Source organism: Rhopilema esculentum, chromosome 4 (assembly GCF_057945365.1).
Source record: "Rhopilema esculentum isolate cy_ngs chromosome 4, ASM5794536v1, whole genome shotgun sequence".
Lineage (NCBI taxonomy): Eukaryota > Metazoa > Cnidaria > Scyphozoa > Rhizostomeae > Rhizostomatidae > Rhopilema > Rhopilema esculentum.
The window spans coordinates 8,893,099-8,915,806 of NC_142818.1; the positions used below are offsets into that span (position 1 = coordinate 8,893,099).

A 22,708-nucleotide genomic window follows, 5' to 3' on the forward strand; every position below is an offset into this window, starting at 1 on the left:
GATTTAAAAGGGCTAATCTCGGCGCTCTGACATTCAACTTTACTCAAAGTAAAAGCTTAAGATTTGCTATTAATTCATGGACAAACTACGTTAAGATATCTTTTTCAATACAAGAACGTGAAGAGTAAGATGGAAATTACAAGAAAAAACCAACCAGATTTTTGAAAGTCTAAAAAAACAGAGTAGATTTGTACTGAAATTGTCATTCGAAGCTGATGTTTAATGGCCTTATAGACAGTTCATTGTGGGTACTTGTAGACAAATAAATTCAACTGAAATAAGAAGAACATAAAAAACTCGAGCCAGAAATTATCCATGAATTAAGAACATCGAACCCCGGCCGAAGTTAGCAGATTCTTATAAAATAAAAAGTATGTCAGGCCGAGTGCATTGTTGGTTTTCACGTACAGTGTTGAATCTTGGGGACCGAAAACAATAATAAAAAGTTAGCAGACCTCAGTGGATGACTTATTACGACACACTTTTCAAGTGTCATAGCATAGAATTTACTGAAACTCAGGGCCACTTTTGCGTACTAACTAGGGGGCAAGGGCGCCGTTGCCCTAGTGGTGCGGGGGCAGCACGGGAGGCAGCAAAATGCCCTTTTCAAGAAATTGATATCTTTAAATGATTCATAGTGTCCTGATATTGATTCGTGTCCATATTTTGAATGCTAATGAAATCTAGGTTTCAAGCATCTCTTGATACATACATGCAAGAGAAAAGTCAATATTTTCCATTTGACGAGAACTGAAAATCGATTTGCGAAGCAATTGTCCAAAATAAAGTTTTCGTTGATGAGTTCTCTTTAATCTTCATGATAATGCTGAAGAGATTTTAGCTTGCCACCAATGTTGGCTCGCATATGTTCGATATATCAGTCAAGGCAACAAGGCAAGTCTGTTTCTTCAAACATTGGTTGCCAAGCCTCTCCCTTCCACATATCCACACAAGCTGTTTTTTTAATTGTTACTTTAGACAGGGAAATACTTCTGTTTATTATCATTTTGGCTTCCTTGCATCAATTTGCTTGGTTGTCATTACATATCTAAATGAGCAATTACAAATAAAACCAAAACATAGCGCTTTCAAAAGCATGCAGATTACTGTAAAAGTCGTCTGTCATTAGAATAGGGGCGGAAATCAAAATAATGCTCAGGAAATTTATTTTTACAGCATTATCTTCCAAACCAACCAAACTCTCTTTTTCTACGATTACAATTACCCTTGTGTTGGTTGAGATAACTATGAAGACTTATGGACCGGGGAGGCTGGATGGTGCGCGACTTTCCAAAATAGTGGCCATTTGTAGCTTGCGGAGGTGCCCCTTTCTGCCTTCTCCTGCCCCTTTTCGTTGAAATATGTGCCTCCTTCATATTTCTTATGCATTATTTATGTTATCGTTATTTTGTGTAAGAAATTGATATACTGCTACAGTTAGGCTTAGGATATGAAAGTTAAAACAATCTTCTTCGCAAAGTATACCCTAGGTGCCATAGCCACAACAAAATAAGGAAAAGCGGAGGAGCATTTAGCTGAGAGGAAGGAAAAAGTGCACCTTCCTTTCAGCTAAATGCTCCTCCGCTTCTCCGCATGGTTTTTTATTTCCGTGCTCAAAATTTTGTGGCTCTGGCACCCAGGGTACGCAAAGTACAGCTCAAATCTGATTCTAAATATTTCTAATACTCTCAACAATATTTCAATATTAGATAACATTTCATCAAAAATATTTTCGAAGCAAAAATATTCATCAGGTATACTGTAGTAAGTTTCAACTACACATATATGAAGACATCACGAGCAACCTGTCTTCTGCAGTAATAGAAAACACCCTTATCTTTAAGTTATAAAGCTCTGCCTGTTTTGGTGAAATACAATTTTAAGGACAGTCACTTTGTGCGTCCTGTTTTACTAAACATCCTACATCTTGTAAGATTGTGAACCATTTTCTCTTTCCTTTGAAACATTACTTGTGCAACAACTTTGGATAAGAGCTACGAAACGAAATGAAATGCTTCAACAACATTCAGTCAAAATTAATCGTGATAAAAATACTCTTGTTCGCTTTTCCACTTTATGCCTAACACGGACGAAAAATATATGCTGACACTTTCGCCGTAGTAACCAATTATGTTACTAATTCATCCTAGTTTAATGGTCATTTGCAGGCTTCTTTAAATGTTCATTGGCGACAAAGTTGTAGTTATGTACACCAGGGTAACGTCGTCCTGATGTCCTCATCCTGGAAAGGTAGAAAGTAAAATGTTTGTCCCAGCCTCAGTTAAGTTTCAAGATACTATCTACACATTTATGCAAATTAACATCCGTATATCTGAACGTATAAATTTCATAACGCAACACCTTTAAAAGAAAATTTGATTAGTAGTTTTGAAAATATCAATTATTCAAGCTATAAAGCAAGTGGAAATAAATAATTGGACCGGTATTCTGCTAAAGTAAACGTTGCTCAACAGACCCTTCGAAAGTATCCTTCTCGCAAGGAGGCTTATCCCCCTCCAGTTGCTTATCGCATTTTATCTAAGATACTCGGACATCATTAATGCTATTTATATGGCAACTTAGTTTTATCTATGACCATGACAACAAACCAAAACTCAGATTTTGGGATAGTTGGAGGGTCATGGTAGCAAACCTTCTGATAGAAGATGGTACCCGATGATGATATGGCAAAAAACAATTCTGATTTTGTACGTAATTCACCACAATTCAATAAATGAATGGTCCAGAGGCCGTGAGTTGTGGTTTAGATTCTGATACTGTTTCCTTAAAGCGCCCAGCCCTAAAGTAAAAATTGCGATAAACAATCAAACAAAAGAGCTGGGTGTCGATTTGTTAAATGTAAGCAAAACATATTATGGAAACTTTTTATGGACAACATTGTTAAACTAAATACAATTGTAAACCTCACTATCGAATAAGGTAGTCTCCAACTGGCTAACCTAGTGTAGTTTTTTACACATAAATTAAAATATCCTTTTTATAAGCGTAAACAAGTAGCAAAATCAAATTAGGATATACCGTAAATCCTTGAATTAGCCCTTGAATTTTTGATATTTTTGGATGAGGGCCTATTCGAGGGGAGGGGGGCTTATACGAGGGGGGACTTAAAAAATTACTGTAGACATTAAGAAGACATTATTGAAAGACCTCGTTTATTTTAGTAGGAATTTATTTATGAGCATTTAATTAATTACTACCAAAAGTATGAATTTGTTGTGGTAATTCAATAAAACTCCATATAGGCAACCTCAGATGGCAACAATAATCAAATGGAGGGGTCCAGTTCGAGAAATTACGGACAATTCGAGGATTTACGGTATGTGTCAGAATTGTAAATGATACATTCAGTTTTCAGGCACCGCGAAGCAGGAGGGGGGCTGGGGGCTTTAGATCATAGGATTCCGCGGTGCCTGAGTTTTGATCATAGTATTTTTAAAATGTTTTCTTCAAAGGGATTGTCAAAATCAAATTCAAACCTTCTTGTGATATCGCAATTCTTAACAATCGCCCCGCGATATAACCCCCCAAGAATAAACGCCCGGACGCTTAATCGAGTGATAATTTGAAAGCATACGTGTCACAATTTTTGATTTTGATTCGGGCATTTTCTTACTTCTTGTATTTCCTCTTCTTCAACCAATGACAGCTCATGGATTAGCGCGGGAAACATATAGTTTACAGAAGCTGCGAAGGCGAAATTGGCATGCTAAAAAACATACTTGGCCGGAGCATTGTATGGAGAGATTCTGTATTGGGGAAAGGGACCCTTGCCTGAATAAACGTGAAACAACAAAAGTCTACTCTAATAATAACGCTCCGTCTAACAATAATTACATTAAAAATTTAAATAAAATATCTTGAATTGAGAAATCAACTGATTTCATGACTGTATCTTTCGCTTTGATGTTTTGATAAATCTAGTGAAACGTTTGAAGGCTCCTTGCCCTTTTTGTAGATCTGCTCTGCAGTGGCGTACCGATGCCATCTTTGGAGTATTCTTTTTTGCCAGTTTGAAGATGGATTACACGGCACCTTGACCTTGCAGGCAATGGTAAGAAAGCTTATATTTGTAAAAAAACACAAAATTGATAAATATAGAGCGTTTATTTTTATACAAAATCTTTATATTTGCTGCCAAATGAAATAAATTAGAAATTAGCTTTAGGCAAGAAAAGAAAAAAAATTTGACTTACCTCAATGTGATATTTTGAGCTTTGAAGCCGTCAGAAGCCGTCAACTCAAATCTGGTCGTTTAAATCTATGTGAAGTATGTTGCCCAGACTCTTTGTTGATGTTATCCGGCATCATTGAATGAACCGCTCTGTCCCATCCATTTATTTATCACAATCCACGCGGGAGTTGCTTGATTGGGAAGAGGAGAATAACAGCTACAGATCTTGAAGAAATTTGTAAGTTTGTTAGCTTGATGAAATATATGTTTTTGTTACCACTACCAGTATTTAACATTAATTATTTCATGATTAACTGGCCTCATCGCTTACAAAACACGTGCTCTGCAAAGCCACGAGTACTACAATGGCCTAAACATATCTTGCGGCTGTTTTTGTCTGGAAAGTACAAAACTAAAGCAGGGCGTAACCAACCATGATTTCTGGTTGAATTTTATATCGTGTTTTTGGCTTTTCGGCCATAACTTTTCTTGTTCAATGTGCTAACTTATATTGTAGAGATGTTGTGGCATGGGCACCCGGTATATATAGAACTTCATTCATGGGATCCTATCGGGGTTTTTCAGAGTCTCCTCTCTTTATGCTTTCTATTTCATTTCATTTCTTTTTATATATATTCGCAGCATTAGATTATGCAAATTGCATCAAAAGATGAAGGAAGTTTGATTGAGTTAAAATAAAGTTACAAAATAATGCGTATAAAAAATTTAAGGTTAATTTTGCTGAAGTAATACAGAATTGACATACATAAGTAATTCCTTAGATCTTTCAAGCCGTATGCCTTCAAAAAGTCTTTTAAAAACAGTATCAGTACGATGAAATGTGACATTAACTATGCCTTCAGCCACCCGAGGAATAAAGCTCTGTAATCCCATTCTTGTTGAACGTTTCAAGCGGCGACAATGCATCTACAAACAAAGTCGCCCTGAACATCAACATGCTAGAGGCGATTTAATTTCAGAACGATGCATTTCAATGAGCTAAATCCAGTATTGTGTTACACGGACATAAAAAGAAAGCATTCTTATAAATTTCACATACGGTACAAGTGTTGTCTCGTAAATTAAACTTTCATTCATGTTTTGTAAAGGCCGATTTGGGCAAATGGTAGAGACCTAGTACAACACCTATCTCACAACAATCAACATTTTTGTTACGTGAAAGGCTAAACATTGTTAATTCATGAGTCAAAATTCAACCACGTAGTTTAATGAGCTGGTCAAAACGCATTGAATTTGTCTTAGACATGGCGGTTTCCGATACCATTGTCTGCGTCATTGATTTTTTTTGGTTTACCAGCGTCACGTATGGCAGTGAGCGTTAAGATAGTAGAAATTACTTCAAGATATGTACTCTATTCATTCCGCTGTTCGGTAAGGGAAACATTAAAAAGGTACTTTTGCATTCATTTTCATTAACCAGAAAGGTGATCAACTGCTCACTGATCTAATTAATTTGTTGATGACCTGTTGTTTCTGTTCCCAAAATAAATCAATGGCAATAATTACCAGGCAGGTACTGTAATAATCAAATCAAGCCCCTCTCTGCCCTCTCTTTGTGGAATAGCCCCCCCCTCTGCTGTAATTTTTTACATTAGAACACCAACTTTGAGATCAGGAATAAAGGAGGTTGACTTAAAATGTTGGGGGTAGGGTTGGGGGTAGGGTTGGGTGGTGTTGTGTGGGTATGTCATGGCCAAGTCTGAAATGTAATAAACAGGTAAAATAAAAGGGGAGGCTACCTTTTCCAAAATTGTATATAGTTGAAAGTGATTGCAAGACATTTTCAATTTCAGAATTTTGTTCCAACCCTCTCATTTCTTCAACAAGGGTGCTGGAAGGAGGAATGATGATCTTAAGAAATCTTGAAGGAATAATTAAGAGAGTGCCTTTAAATATATGACCAAAGAGCACTTATTTTAATTCTTGATCTTGTTCATGAGGGCACTTGTTTCAAGGATTGCTTCACATTGATAAAATTTTCTTCACATTGATTCTTGTACCTAAAAAATACAAAAAATCTGTCTATTACCATAAAATTGTAACTATGTTAAAAATTTAATAGATTTATTTTGTTATAGAACCTTGGCTCAAAACTTTCAAAAGCATCCACATTTTTTTTCTAGTTTCAAAAAATTCTTCTTGTTCCCCTTTGACAAGTTCCCTGAAATTTTTCAGGAATAGTCACTTAAATAATCTTAACCGATAAGGCAAAGAGTTTTGTTCTCTGCTATGTTTTGTTCTTTGGCTGTGCTTATGGAATGACTTCAGCACTATTGTTATAAGAATCCTTTCAAGGTTGCTGGAGCAGGTTCTGGCCAAGACTGGCAGTCTATCTTGGAAGACCTTTCTGGCATGCTGGTTTTCATCTCTATTGATTAGCTAAGCAGTGGGTCTGACACTGTACTGCCATGTCCACCATTCTTAGAAGGAAGTGTAGCTGTGCCTTATAAGTGCAAGGCTAGTGTGAGGATAAACAACACTTTTTCCTGTTGTGGGTCAATGGGCATCAACAAATGAATTAAAAATTTATGATCCCTACTAGCAGGTTCTTGGTGGTTTTAAATTAATTTTTTCTGACTGTATTTTTCATCAAAATCCAGCCTTGCAAATCCACTGTTTCTGTTGCTATGGTAGAAAAGCTGCCATATTGTGAAAATCTGAACCAAGCAATGGTCACAGTCACAGTCACAATTCTGTTGACTTTTTGGTTCAAATTTTCTAGATTTTCAGACAAGAGATATTACCAGGAGTAATTTAAAAGCAGCAAACAGGATACAATAACAATGGGGTTCAGTTCCCATCAAGACAAGTTCCCATTGAAACCAATATTCACATTAGGGGGAGAGGGTGTCAAGAGAGGAGCAAAATTTCTGTTGCCACAAATTCATTTCTTTCATAAAGGGAATACAACATGGGTTGGTAATTTTTGGGGGCTACCCCTATTGCCCCCATTCCCAACTTGGGATTGCCCATCATTTTAAGTGTTCCATTTTGAATGTTGTTAATAAAGGTTTAAGAAAGAGGAGATGTTTTTCCCAATGCCCTCAGTTTTCCCCTTGCATGTATGTCTTGAGTTAGTTTAGATCTGCCTGGCAAAAAACGTAACATGGCACCGTTTGCTTGCTGGATATGCGCTTGTACAAGCTTCCTTTCTTTCCAGTTAGAATAGTAAACAGTTTTGTGTCATCACATGATCATATTCATTAGAGCGTAACTTGATAGTAATGTTTTTCCAGTTTTAGGCGTTGTTTGTGCGTTTTTTTAACCACGGGCTTTGATACGATACTGAGGGCTCCATCGAGTGACGCAAATTCTCGACGCGAAACCAAGCTTATGGCTCTGGTGTTATTTCTAAAACACAAGGTTTTATCTTTCAAATCGAAAGAATGTACGGAAAAAGTAATTGTTAAACATTATTCTGCAATATAATGAACAAAGTTTTTATCTTTACTTCCCATAATCTTTTTTTCTTCAGTACTATTTAGCTCATAGCCCTGACCCTCTGACGGCCCTGCCTGGCACTCTATCAACCCACTAACTAGAGGTTAACTTCCCCTTAAGTAACATATCTCAATTTTTGTAATTGATAATTCCCCTGCTCTTTAAGTACATGTCTTCGCTCTTTATGGGACTAGCTTTTTCGTGCCTATAAATATTTCATAATAACATGATATGTAGAACGCCGAAGTAAGAATACATAAGCTTTTTCTAAAATGGTGTCGCTTAAAAGAACCATATTGGAAAACTCGCGAAAATTTCGCAGCCTTGTTTCAGTTGAAAAATTTCGGCCACGGCTGGCTTTTCAATCTATTTGACCCTCTCGTTAGAGTTACCACAGTTATAGAGATCCAAATAAGCTTTGTAGAAAAGCTGTTTGACTCATCTTTGTTTAGTTTTAAGAGAGCCTCGATTGCTGAAAGCAGCTCCTACAGTATTCTGACGTCATTCTTGGTCAATGGGTTGATTTGCCCAATCGTGAAATGCATGTTTTGGAAACCCGACCATCTCTGTAATTTGTTAGTACATTGGTATTGCTGAACTGTTATTATCCATTGATGTAGACTGCATAGTACAGGCCGTATCCTGCAATAATTTCTAATAAAGATCGGTTTTCATTATGTGCGTATAAAGATTCTGTGGCTGTGTGCAAACCACCAGAATGTTGCTAAGTGTCCGTTTGAACAGCTTCTTAGCAAGCAGGTTGTCAAGTCACGTGATAACAACAAAGTCGCATGCTTGAGAGTTGAAGGAAAAGAGAGTGATCGAGAAGCGTGAAGTCAGCCGTTCCAATCTGCCGGTCCTTGCTGAAGTTAGCTGAAGAGTAATTACTATTACCACAATATCGTTCTTCCGAATCTAAAGGAATCTATGGGTGACAAACTCATTGTGGTTTTGATGTGACTTGGAAATTGGCCTTTGTTTATAACATCTCCATTTGTAATTTGTGAGTGAATCCAAACCCGTTTCGGCGTTGCTAACGTTAGAGCATAGTTTAAGACAATAAAATTCAGTAAACTTTAAATTCGTATTGTTTTTCTTTTAATTCCAATGATTTTATGAATGTATTTGCAAAGCCGAAATTGAAAGGTCATTGCCATGCTCGGCCAACGTGTGTTTTCATTAAGCAGGTATTATGAAGTTGAATTTCTTTACTTAGGCCTGTTTGTTGCCCGGATCTGTGGAAAGATTGTAAAATGACTGTTTCCAAAGATCCCGTACCCAAAGACCCAGATTTCGATCAAGATGATGAAAATGATGACGATCCCGAGGATGTCGAGATGAAGTTGATCGGCGATATTGATAGTTTATCAAGGACGACAGAGAGATGCTTGCTCAGTTTGAAACAAGGTGAGGATGATGACGAAAAACCTGTGAAATCAAGAGATACATGGTCCAACAAGACTGAGTTCCTTCTTGCATGTGTTGGTTACGCTGTCGGATTGGGAAATGTATGGAGGTTTCCATGGCTTGCGCAAAAAAACGGTGGTGGTAAGTTACTCTGTCTTATCTCTTCGTGCTTGCTTCAAATTTTTAAAACCGAGTAAAATCTTACTTATATTTCTGCGATTGTATTGAAGCCATAATTTATTATTTATTTCTGAAGGCAATTGATTGTTACAATTTCTTTTGTTAAATAATTTATCGTATTTATGGGAAATTGAACTTACATCCTACCATAGCAGCCTTCAACTTTGCCTTAACAAGTAAGCAAGGAAACCCGTTTAATAGAAAAGGTAATACGGTGATCACTTTCCAATAAGCCGACAACTTCCTCTTTCATTTTCTTGGTTATAATTGTGTGCGAACATCCTCTACTGCAACGTCAATGTTTCTTTGCTCTAAAGATAGAATAATAACTCCCTCGCTAAGTTTTGCATTGAGTTCGAATTATTTTCTTCAATCGAAGACTTATATTAGAGAAAGTCTTTTAGTTTTAGTTTTTACCGTGTTATCCCCAACAAAATTTGGCATAAATCGTCATATTTTTAAAGAGTTTGTTGTAATTCCATCCGTAATTCTGAAGCTTGAGCCAATTGATAAGGATTTAGCGAATAGATCTTCAACGCTGTCACTGAATTTGGTTGTGATGTGCATGTGCAAGCTCTTATGCTTCTAATCCGGCTATTTTATTTTAATACCTATAACAATTTGTTAATTCTGTAAACTGTGTTTAAGTACCATGAAACTTTTTCAGTTGCATTCTCATACGAGTATATTAAGCCGGACGTGTTATGATTGCTTACTTGAGAGGTAACCGGTAGATTAATTCTGTGAATGTACCCCGAAGTCTATCGCTGTAGCCAACAGTTTCACGGGGCGTTTCATAGAGAACCCACTCCATTTTCCCATGGTCTGCCAAAAGGATATAATACAAGAAAAACATCGCCAGGGAAAGTCGACTGGATTATATTTCACTTTTTCATTTGAAAATACTAAGGCAGGTTATTGGAACGGCTACCTTTATACTGCTGGATAACCATCGTCAGCTTTTTTCTTTTTCGACTTTTTATGCTTCGACCAACTAAAGTTTAAAAAGCCCTGAAATTTTATGCAAAAATCCTAAAGGGTTCTCAGGTTATCGTAAATGTTTTTGCGTCTTCTTTTTCCCAGATTACTTTTCCTTTTTTCATTTTCCCACCCTGAGTTAGCCAACGTTTGTTTGTACACGTGATTAAATGCGTTGTTTGCTCATTCGTCACTCAGAAACAGGCCTCTTCCAACGTAGGCGTGTACAATCATGCTATATTTGATTCTGACGGTGATAGCCCTCATAACATTTATGCCATATGTGCAATGGTGCTAGCAAAAAAGGTCCTTATGCATAGCAACGTGGGGCTTTATGCAATTGCATGATCAAGAAAGAACTGTTCCCGACTTTTAAGGGAAGATCATATTTCGATTTCTTTTATATAAGCTTACCATTGACGAGGTAATTGATCGTGTATTCTGTGCCTTTTTGACCGAATGCTTGTCCCTAGTTAGCTTGCAGAGCTTAGCTACGTAAGCAGTACAGCCTTTCACTCTCAGGTGCTCTTCGCAAGACCATAACAAAGTAAAAAATCATCCATTGTAGCTTACTACATTGTTACCAAAGGAAAGGGTGTGGTTTAAGGTGTGGCTTTTTGGTTGACTGGGATATAAGCAGCTTTGAATACTCGAGGGATACAAGCTGAAATTAACAGCTTTGGTATAGCTGGAAATACAGCTAAATAGGTCTATGTGTATGTTAATAAAGAAAAGGCCACGTTAGCAGGCTGCTCGACGGACTCCGATGACGGACGCAAATAAGAAACACCGCAACGCGACAAGAGTGAACAACAACAAAAACGCATTAATTGGTAATGGCCAATTTTTTTCGCCCCGGCATCAGAGCAAAGAGACGTCTACTTCGTCATATAGTAACAGTGCAAGAAAGAATGATTAAGTCAAATAATAAAACACCCCCATTTAGCTATGCAAAAAATAAGAATCGAGTTCTATAAAAGAGAAGGGTTTGGGCTCACAAAATTTTCTCAAGAAACAATAGCAAGAAGTAGAAAGGTTCCTTTTGGACATTAACTGCCCTCTGAGCCCCCTGGCTCTACACCCCTGACAATAAGTATAGAACGATTTGGAGCAATTTAGTATGTGAACACTTTTTTGCGGTACAAAATTTGAAAATGGCTTTGAAAAAAGCAAACATTTTTCAATATACTTAAAGCTAGTTCCTTTTCATTAAAAACTGGTCTTGTGTAAACATGTTTGCCTATCGGATAAAGCCTTATATTATTAGGATTTAAAACTTGGAGTGGAAATGTATCGCAAATATGCTAACTGGCTAATGGCCTCACAGGAGGGCGACAACTCCACTTCCCCCCAGTTGCAACGGCCCTGACTGTCTAACAGCCTTCTTGGTCTTTTGCCATCAACATAACTCAACTTTATACTTCACTAGCAGGGATGTATACTCCTGAGGTTTTGTTAAAGGCACAATTCTATATTTTGGTTCCACCGGTAGTCCGATGCCTCACACTTTGTCACAAATCCATAGGGGACTCAAAGAAAATGCTCAAACTTGGAACTCCTTCGCAGATTCAAGGTGAATGCTCGCCACCCCAAAGACAAAATCATGTGCTAGATAGAATAAACGCCAATCTTTGAAAGATAGACACTGTTTTAAGGGCTTATTACTCTACCCCATTCGTTGTTATCAGAATGCCAACGACATCATCATGATCAACGCATGACAAAAGTTGTAATGACAGGCAAACCATAAAGAAGCAACATCAAGGTCACATCATGCTCCTTACGTATTTTCTAAATAATTTATTAGTGGTTTCAAGGAAAGAATAGAAGTTTTATTTGAAAACTGAAATAGTTGATGCCTTGAAATTATCCCTGTTTTGCTTGCAATGTTTTGGGCGTAGGCGTTGCACACAGCAGCTTGAAGTATTAAATCGCTGTGCTACATATGAAGGAACACCCATGTTTCGCAGTCTTCAGCATATCTACAGGTTGATTTGCTTAAGGATTGACTGCCTACTCTTGGCCAGCTGTAACCAGTTTACAAAACAGGAATAAGTCAGCAAAGAGCGGATATAGAAAGATTTGAGAGCATATATCCCTAATAAGAGGTATTTCCTCTAAGTCTGGACACTTTGGAGCTCTACGAAGTCCACATATAAGCAGCATTTATTTTCTCCATGAGATATCTCCACAGCACAAGGTGTTTCTAGAAATCTTGCAACTGCTCTGACCTCACCCGTTAGAGAGGTGATCATGGCTTTCCAGTGTTTTCAGGATATCTTCCTGGGTAATAAAGACGCAGGGATCCAACCTTACATAAAAAAGACCAAGCTAATCACAACTGGAATTAGGAAACTGGGGTTGTTTTGAAAAGAACTTAAGGAGGCTTAGCGTTAGTCACTGCAGGACCCCTGGTTGTTTTAAAGACGTCTGTTGCATAAAATAAGTGTTTATCCAAACCTATGTAGGGAATTTTGTTACTAAAGAGAAAAGTAAAGCTAGTGGCGGAAGCAGGCCCCTTTACTTCAGGATGCAAAGTTCATTGAGCCCATTTCTTGCTCTTACATCTTCATTGCAAAATGTTTGCAGGTATGTTTAACCAGCCTGTTTCAAATTCTCACACGCGACTCTCGCGGTAAGGGGGGCTTTATATGGTGCTTCCCCGGGCTTTTTAAAACGGATTATCGCATCGGGAGATCGATGCTCGTCCTTTTTTAATTTAAAAACAAAGCGAAGCAAATATATCTGCCTGCATAGGGGACTACTTGATTGGCGAATCGAATCTCATGGTTAACCAGTCAGCCATTGAGTGAGATTCATTCATTTGATGCGTTCATTCATTCACTTCAAATGAATCGGTGGCCACGTGGCAGGCAGAGTTGCAGGTATTCTTGATCTTCGATCCAGTCCAGCGATAATCTTTTGTGCAGTGCCTTATAATGTTGATTCTTTCCTGTTTAGCACCTTGTACACCCGTTTACGTGTACCTGCTCTCGTTGATTGATAGTCACGTGACCGGCGTTGTTATGTGTTCTTTTGAGAGAAACTGTTTAATTACAAATAACATGTAGAATTCCATTTTGAGAGTGCATAGACAAAAAACTATATGTAACCACATCAAACCATGAAGCAGTTTTGTGTTTTCTATGTTTTATAATTGTTTCGTAGAAATTTAAAATTCGAAGCAATGAACACGATAAAAAAACCCTTCCTTGATCCGAACAAATGTACCAGTTGCAGAGAGAGTTCCAGTGCTCTATGATACAATATAGGGCAGTGTTTCATCAAGAATGTGTTCTCTTTTCTTTACTTTTAACACATTCTCTCTATTTTCAATGTGTTGTCATTTTTCTAACTAAAGGTATCTTTCTTTCGCAGGCAGGGGCGTATCCCGTGGGAGGGTGTAGGGGCTATGATTCCTTCCCCGAGCTATCAACAGATTGTTCCCAAAAATCGCTAGTTGGATGGTAAAATTGCCTGTAATTAGCCAATACAGGAGCATAATTTTTCATTAGATTTACTCTTCATGACCCTCGAAAACCTGGAAGGTATTCAGAGGTATTCCTTTATACGCTGCTGATTGCAGGGGTATTCCTTTCATTAGAACTATCCTCTGATTGTCCTGTAACACCCATTGTGTTCTCAGTTGTCATATTAAAGGCAATATTTATGTTACAGGGGCATTCCTCATACCGTACTGCATCATGTTATTCATCGAAGGATTACCGTTGTTTTACTTGGAGCTGAGCATTGGTCAAAGACATCACCTCGGGCCTGTGCCACTTTGGTCAAAAGTATCTAAGTATTCAAGTGGGCTCGGGTTTACTTCGGTGTTTACCGTGTTCTTCATGGCATGCACATACAATGTCGTTATTGCCTGGTGTCTCTACTACCTTTTTGCCTCGTTCCAGTATCCACTACCGTGGTCATCCTGCCCTACGTACGTACTTCAGTATTTTGACTGTATTTTGCCTCTTTTTCAAATGTTTGTGGTGAGAGGAAAAATTGAAACACAATATTTTTATTATTGGTCAGTGGATACATTATTTGTGATTAACAACCAGTGAAATGGTGACCCAGAAAATGTCAAACTTTCGTTCCGTGTATGACAGCAAAGGTCAAATATTAACGAAGTTCCGGGTCCTTATGAAGTTCTGGTATGAATCATGGTGAAATCCGGGTCTTTAAAGGTCTAACCCAATTATTACCCAATTTCTTTCCTAATTTTATCGTTACTTATGCCTTATCTAATTTTCCGTTTGTCAAGTAACGTACCGGTAAATTACAATAGTGACTTGATACTTTCCAGAACGAGCCGTATCAGTGGCAACCAAACGATAACAAAGCCTCTAGAGAAGTGCGATAAAGCAGGCTCAACGGCCTACTACTGGTATCACGTGTCGCTTGATATTGCGAAGAACATCAACCAAAGATCTGGTCTGAACTGGAAGCTGTCATTGTCATTATTGGCTGCCTGGGTTCTTGTTACTGGTTGCATGATCAAGGGCATTAAATCCACTGGCAAGGTAATGCACAACCTTGTTCTCCCTTAACAGTAATCCAGATCCAGATTAACAGTAGTCTGTACCCTCAATGAAAACTTAGATATTATAATACAAAAGAAAGTGAAACTTCGGGCCCATTCTCCTATATGAAAAAGAGCAATATTGATGCTCTACAAATCTTGTTTTTTGCCCACCAACCTCCGAGGTATATTTATGTTCACTTTATATAAAGATTTATATCTATCCATTTATTTTAATGAAATGGTACTCGAAAATACCGTATTTACTCTTATTATCGCCGGGCCTTAAATAAACGCTAGTCTCGAATAAACGCCGGTAAAATCTTCCCAGTTTGTTCCCATTTATTTGTTGTCCGGCGTTTATTCGGATTTTTTCAAAAGAGTTTATTTCTAGTAAGGCATTGTAACAAATAATCAACTTTGTTGTTTGAAAATTGGCAAAAAAGATCATCAAATGCGTTTTTTTATAAAGAAGAATATTAGAATGAGATCGTTATTCACGCATCTGATTAAGATGAAAACGTAGAAATTTTCTATTTAGACTTGGAAGTTTATTTTTGTGATTATGTTTTATGACCTCTATAAAACTAATTTATGAAAAGTAATTACAGAAAAATGTTTTTTCTCTTAAACCTCTATAAACTTTGCAGTCAGATATAAACGCCGGGCCTCGAATAAATGCCTCAAACAGTCTCTTTATGTGATGTATGTGTTCTTTTCAAAGGTGGTGTATTTTACTGCACTCTTCCCGTATTTTGTGTTGCTCATCTTCATCATACGTGGGTTTATGTTGGAAGGCTTCGAAGATGGCCTGCGTCATCTATTCACCCCAGAGGTAACGTTATCTAATTTAATTATTCTATGCTTGATTAATCTCAAGTGTTAAATTTTTTCTTATGAAAATTCACTTCACTATCTTTCATCGCCTATGCTTCATGTATAATTTTTACAGTTGCAGAAAGATGCTTTGTATTTCAGTACACAAGAGTCATCTAAACTGACATCAATTGATTACATTATAGGGGGGGGGGTGGTCTGCCGCATGTTGGAAAGTAAAGACGCGAAGGAGAAATAATATTTTACAAAAGGGCTCTATTGGTCGGGTCGGGGGGGGGGGGGGTCGTCGGAGGCCCTTAATTAGAGATACGTTGGAGCTGCACCTATGTTTATGAAATATACTTCTTGGTATGTACCGTTTTTTCCTCCTTTTCGCTATTTGAGTATTTCAACCAATTCGATTGTAGTGGGCGATGCTCAAGGATCCTCAAGTATGGCTTCAGGCTGCTGCCCAAATTCTTTTCTCTCTGAGTTTAGCAAACGGAGGGCTGATTGCTTATGCCAGTTACAACCCGACACATTCAAATACGCTCAAAGACACCTTCTTGATCTGTTTCATCAACTGTGGGACATCAGTTTTTGCTGGAATCGCAATGTTCTCAATGGTAGGCTACAGGTAAGCTCAATAATACTCAAAAATTACAATATGTTTATATATATATGTATGATTTTAGCCATAATTTTAAACACATTCTTTATATCCAGAAATCGGATTCACACTTAAGGGTAGGGGTCACTCGAAGGGTGGTGCTTGTTCGGGGCGGGGGTGCTTGTTCGGGGGGGGGGTTCTCATTCAAATGGGGGCACTAATCGGAAATGCTACTTAATGGCTCTGGCTCTTCCAGCCCCAGTGACTTTCCGTTGTTTTAAACGAAAGACTACCGTACTCCTCTTTTTATAAACAAAGGCTTGCCCCTGCAGCTAATTTCCTTTTGAAAAGGCAATGTTATGTGTTCCGAATGCATCCTGGTTAGTTCAGACTGTTTGAGTGATGATGCGTTGCAAATATTCCCGTTTCAAATTGATGCTTTTCACAATTGAAAGCCCAGTAACACCGTTTGCAATTGGTTTGATTGATTGACTCTTGATGTTTCTTTCTTCCACTAGGGCAAACTATCAGAACAAGCATTGTCAAAAGTATACGTACCCGCAAATTGATAAACGCATGGAACAGTTGCACCCAACTATCATGAAAGGCAACTCTAGCTACACGAAGTTCTGGAATGAAATTTATGATAAGGGGGTTCGTGATAATACTTACGAACTTTGTGACGTCAATCGATTCTTAAAGGAGGTTAGTTAATTTCTCTTTTAAGGAGAATATAATCTTCTCATACAACTTCGGTTTACTTTTGGTTTTTTTAATACCCCTTAACGTGGATTTTCACAGAAGTGATTATTTTAATGCTTTGTGATATTTGAATCCCGTTAAGCCGGACCTTCAAAGGGGTAGGAAAACAGATTGACGTAGCGAATGTCAAACTTACCCTGGATTAATATGGATCCGTATAGGTCTATCTTCTAAAGTTTTCCATGTCGTTATAACATAAATGCGAATAATGTGAAAAGACAGAAGATTTTAAAAACTCATTTTTCTTGATAGATCCGAGACTATAAAAACAGCCGCTACATTTCTTGGCTAACCAAAATGTCATCTCTGTGGTCTTCTGTTTAAAATCCTCCCAAATACGATATTTTCAGCCTCATAGAATCTGAAACGAAGAGAGATATTAATAAAATAGTGCGTGCTTTAGCCACAAAAATTGTTCCCTCTGCTTGTTCTTCAGTTTTTATCATATTTGAATAAGCTTTCTGTGAAAGCATTCGTTTTAAGCATAATCCCAATGTTTGAGATCCAGCTTCTTTTGCTAAGGACTCCAGGATAATGCAGAGTACTAACGTAAAAAAGAAAACGTCTGTGGTGGTCTCAGTCTCCGAAATAAGAAAAAGTGGGTCTTGATGTGACCTGAGGTTCTGTGGCGACCCTAGGAAAAACAAAGTCTCCAGTCAATCCTTACGTTCTACTTGCTGACTTCAAGCAATTAATGGTTGGGTGTTGTCTTGCAATAGCGACATAAGTAGAGTGTCTTTTATGGTTCATATCCTTTCCAAGTCTCCTTTAGCACTTGTCCTATTTGATGAAATGGGATTCAGATTGAATGAAATTCTTTTTACGTCACAGGGCAGTGGTGGCACTGGCTTAGCGTTCATTACAATGACTGAAGTTATCAACCAGCTTCCTGGATCCACTTTCTTTTCCATTGTCTTCTTTATGATGTTGGTTACGCTTGGCTTGAGCAGTATGTTTGGCAACTTAGAAAGCATAGTCAGCTCGATCAAAGACATGCCTTACTTTAAGAACGTCAGAAATGAATACGTCATCAGTAAGTGTTTTTCTGCTAGTAAACCAACTTGATCTTTAAGAGTTTTATTGCTATCATTGAGGGCAATATCATAGATTTTCAGCATTTAAGGATTAGAAATATAATAAGAAGTCTAACACTCCCTTTTGACCCCAAAAAATTATGACCTAGTCAAGAATGTTTGTTTTCTTGCCCAAGCAGCTGTGATTACGAAAGTCGCTTTTCAAGGCATATGCTTGTTCTCTAGTGTATTTTGAAATGTTTTAGTTCCTTTAAAGCACTGTCCTTAAGCTACAAGTTCCGGAAAACCAACAAAGCCAGTTTGTATATTGAATTTTTCTTTCACAGTCTCGATTGCAATACCAAGCTACCTGTTTGGTCTAATTTTCATGCAAGACTCTGGCGAATATATACTTCAGCTGTTCAACTCGTACAGCATCGACGTTCCATTGCTTGTGATTGCCTTGTGTGAATTACTTGTCATTGTCTGGATTTATGGTGTTCCAAGGTAAAGCTAAACATTAATCACTATTTATCAATCACTTTAGTAAACAGCCGCATATTCTTTCAGAACCTGTAGCCTACAGAAGGCAATTTATGTTGCTTAATAAAAGCACTTTGTTTCCTCTAGTTTTCAAGAAAGTTTTTTATATATTCAAAAGATAAAAGTCGATTCCAAGAATCGAGGTAAAGATGAATAGAGTATTTATTGTAAGCTATGAAAACTGATGCTTTTATCATGGGTATGGAAAAATTTAGTGTACACATTTTTAGTGTATTTTTTATTTGATTTAAGAAAATCGGCATTTCGATGCAATTAGATGTTGATTTTTCTCACTAGATTCTGTGACGATATTGAGTTTATGACTGGAAATCGACCCCATTTTATATGGAAAATTATGTGGAGGTTTGTCTCTCCACTTGTGATCGCTTCTCTCCTTATTGGTATGGTTGTCTCTTCTGCCAAAGGAACTCTGACTTACGAAGTCTGGAACGATGTGCAGGTAAGAATCTAGAGTATTCTTTGGGGAAGGGGAGGGGCAAGGGGGGATTATTCTGTCCAGTAAATTCTGGCAGCGAAAGCAGTGGGAGTCATGGTGATATAAACAATCTTTTTGTGGTACATACAAAGTTTAACAATGGCTTTGAAAAAGCAAACATTTTAGAACATACTTACACTTTTCAGAGTATAAAACGTCGGAACATTGATAACAACACTACCCTAGGAAATATATATGTATTCAGTTGTGGATCGAAATAGGCAGTTGTGGGTCGAAATAGGCCAATCAGAAACGACCATCAGAGACGCGCACATGACTGTTGAGGTTGCCCAATTAGTCTTAAGGTGAAAACGATCTCGTTCTGTCTACACAAAAGCAGTTTTTTCATGTCTATGTAGATAGATTCCAAAACTGCTAGATGGAATGACGATCAGGCTTTACCAATAATACGAAACATGTCGCCATTATAGATTTTTGCACAATCTGGGTTTGATAATGATGTGTAAAGTTTGTTGGAAAGCAATTTCTTCGAGAGATCTGTGATGGCTTACTAAAGGCTTTGAATTTATTCCTGAGTGGTGCGAGTAATTTTGCAATTGGAATTTCTTTGCTCTCGTATAGTATTTGCAAGACCTTCAAAAAGACCCAAGAGTTGTTCAGATGTGGCCATCGCGCTGAGAACGGGTCCATACACCATGGTTAATGGAAGCGAGACTAATCCTGTTACAGGGGTGGGGGTGGGGCCGGGGTAGGGAAGTTGTGTAAAAACAAACTACACAGCAACCGCTATTACCTCAAAAGGAGCAAGGAGAGATTCTGAAATTTGCAAAATTCTGATTTTCTAGAGTTTTCGGACTGGAACAAGTTCCAGTGTATGTTTGCCGTTTACATGAAACGTTGCTCTAGAATTCTTTGTTGATAATCCCTATGATTCGACGGTGATCTTATTTCGAGGTGAAGGGTAGGGTGCAGATTTTAGTTAGGGCTTGTTGGGTGGAAGGGGGTACGTATTTGGTAGAGGAATGTGCTTATTTTGGAGAAAAAGGGGTTATTTGGAGAAAAGGATAATATTTGTGGGGAAGGGTTTCATTTGGGGATTTGAAGGAGCTTATCATTTAGGAAACACAGAGTTGGTTTTGAACTGTTTTCTGCAGTTTTTTCATGTTTTCAAAGGCTTGACCTTGATTACATTGAGTACCAGAGCAACATGAATTCCAGCGTGGAAATAAGAAGTGGAACAGAGAAGCGGAGTAGCGCCTAATTGATGTGGCTCTGATACCCAGGGTAGACCTTGGTATATATCATTAAATTCTACAAACCATCTCCAACTATGTTAATAGAGATAAAACTTGTTTTTCCATTTATTCTGTTTATGGTGATGTAGTGTATTGTTCTAAGTCAAGCAGAAAGTCTGTAAGCTGATGACGTAAGCAGATGGCGACTCGACATGTGCTTTGAGAATCAGTTTTTGATGTAGAAATCAAATTGGAGATTGCGATTTAGAACCCTTGAATTGCGAAATTGTTTGATTTTATCCCGGTTTTTTATGTTCGCTTGTCTCCCTTTTTAGATGATCCTTGAGAAAGTGCCGTACCCTGGATGGGCCATCGCAGTTGGTGTTATTATCACCCTCTTTCCCATCTTTTTCACTCCTGGCTTTGGTTGCTACTATTTCATCCAAAAAGTTCGGCAGAGAGATGAAATCAGCGTCCCAATCGGTGTTTGAATACAAAGTAGTTGTAGTTAATTTCAAATTTGACATTGTTGTGGTTCTAGAAACATTTCGAAGTTTGCCGTTTTCAACATCAAAGGAAGCGGAATCAGTTAATGTACAAGAGAGTCAATTTTTAAAAAGCCTACTGCCACTGCAAACTATCCTTCTGAATGGATTTTATAAATTATTTTTAAAACTGTTGTCTTCTAATCATAGTGGCAGTTCGGGTTTAGATGTGACAATCCGCTATTCGTATAAATACCATGTGCAACGTTACATCCCGGAAAGTTAGATTATTGATTTCCTCCAACTGTCCCATTCTTGATGCTAACGAATTTCGAAAAGAGTCTTACCACAAAATAAACATTAGTGGTGTTGAGTTCTTGTTTTATTTCATAAAAATACTAGGAAATAGCTCCGGGATATTGTGCAGTATCTATTTCTTGGCCTTTCATTGCAGGGTCTACCTTGCTTCTACACAAGACCTTACCTAACATTAGGCCGCATACATCCCCCTCTGCATTTTAGTAAAAAGGGGCAAATAGAATGTTTCTTTTTGAGTTACATAGCTGAGCTACATTTCAATATTTGAGTATGTTTTGCGTGGATCTTACTTTATATTTATTACTTTAACTTGCTTTCCATTAATTTATTTATTTTCGTCATTAATGGGGTTTTCGCCATCGTATATTCTATTTGCTTATAAAGTATTAATTCGAATTCTCTTTAAATGGCCAGGCTTTTCCAATTTCGCCGTTGTTCCTGTACGTAGATAGAGTAAATCTTGCTCTGGCATAAGGGGTTATTTAGCCATAATCTCTGGACCGCATTCCGTTCTCGTTACAACCAACTGCTCTTGAATCAACCCAAGTTTTGCCATATAGCTTTAAACCCCAACAGGCCTATCTTTACCACTGTACTGAATCCTGTCTGAAGGTGATATGCAGTCATTCTATTGATATAAGTGACGTGCGAAGGCTTTTAAGATACCCCCTTTTTATTATGTACCTCGGATATATCTATGGTGTTATTTGAATCTATATCAATCTTGTCGTCGTGCTATTCCCAGAATCTACTTGCGTGCGTATTATATGTATCGTAGTATTTATAAATCTATTTGTAGAAAATGCGCAATGTAGACTGTTGAGAACAACAAGGTACTTTTCTAGATTATTGTCCTTTAGTCTGTGAATGTTTCACCCTCTTGTTATCTTATGTAAATCTGCAGTATGAAATAATCTTCCGCTAAGCTATTTTTGAAGGCAAGGAGGTATGCATAACTGAGAGTTTTTCAGTTCATGGGTAAAACTCCTTCGACGTCGGACCAGCATACATACTGGCGTTATGTTACTACTCATCTCCATTCCTCGCTGTTGCCCTACGTCGGCTTCATCTACCATTGGCTCGGAATACCTTATCACTTCCATTGACTCATTGCCTTAAAGTGTTACAAATACCTTTCTATTAATCCCAGTGGTGTAGGTTTCCCGCCGCATTTCATTCACCTCTCGTTGGTGAACTAATCCCCCAGAAACCACAGTGTGTACCGATATCTCAATAATTTCGAAAATACTTCGAAAATTACAAAACATCAGCTAACTAGCTAATGTTGATCGATTAAAACATTTGTGAAATAACTCAAAAACCTGTATATAAATGTGTGTGTTACTTGTATTTCAGTATGGTTTTATTTATCCTTACAACTTGTGAGACTGTTCTTTACCGTACTGTCAAAGTTGTTGTATTCTTTGTTTTATTTAAAACGCATTTTCTTGTAACGTTCTTTATTGTATTCAGCAATGTTTTTTGCTTGCATCTTGTGTTTACTTCCACTTCTATTGTACGGGGAATATTGATTGTCTTAGAGTAGATTGGAATATGTATTCAAGCAAAAAACTGTTATCTTCATGATCTTGTTACTTTGTGCCTAGTATTATAAACAAAGATCATGGTGAACCCCGAATGCAGGCAAGTTTATTAAGAGTTTGATTTTATTGAATTGATGATGAGATTTGTAACTTGCCATGCGTAACGATACTCAAAAAAGTG

General features: G+C 37.7%; 1 protein-coding gene and 1 long non-coding RNA gene across 6 annotated transcripts; one reads left to right on the forward strand and one right to left on the reverse strand.

Moving 5' to 3' along the window:
• Positions 1–85: 85 nt before the first annotated feature.
• On the reverse strand, positions 86–8,036 carry LOC135691417 (uncharacterized). The gene is made up of 4 exons (XR_016145282.1): positions 7,327–8,036; positions 3,635–6,213; positions 2,722–2,800; positions 86–2,242 (listed from the first exon to the last, which is right to left on the reverse strand). It is a non-coding gene; the product is annotated as an uncharacterized LOC135691417 (long non-coding RNA).
• LOC135691412 (sodium-dependent neutral amino acid transporter B(0)AT3) lies at positions 4,306–22,474 on the forward strand. Of its 5 annotated transcripts, none has more exons than XM_089115951.1 (11): positions 4,306–4,430; positions 8,871–9,202; positions 13,898–14,159; positions 14,529–14,745; positions 15,469–15,579; positions 15,989–16,197; positions 16,689–16,875; positions 17,764–17,965; positions 18,293–18,452; positions 18,786–18,948; positions 20,516–22,474. In XM_089115951.1, exons 2-11 carry the CDS (start codon positions 8,908–8,910, stop codon positions 20,669–20,671), a joined length of 1,962 nt encoding a protein of 653 aa, XP_088972077.1. In that variant the 5' UTR covers positions 4,306–4,430; positions 8,871–8,907; the 3' UTR covers positions 20,672–22,474. The 5 variants fall into 5 exon arrangements, with proteins under 5 accessions (XP_088972077.1, XP_065065341.2, XP_065065344.2 ...); XM_065209269.2 differs by lacking the exon at positions 4,306–4,430 and adding an exon at positions 5,504–5,604; XM_065209272.2 differs by lacking the exon at positions 4,306–4,430 and adding an exon at positions 8,376–8,522.
• Positions 22,475–22,708: the final 234 nt, after the last annotated feature.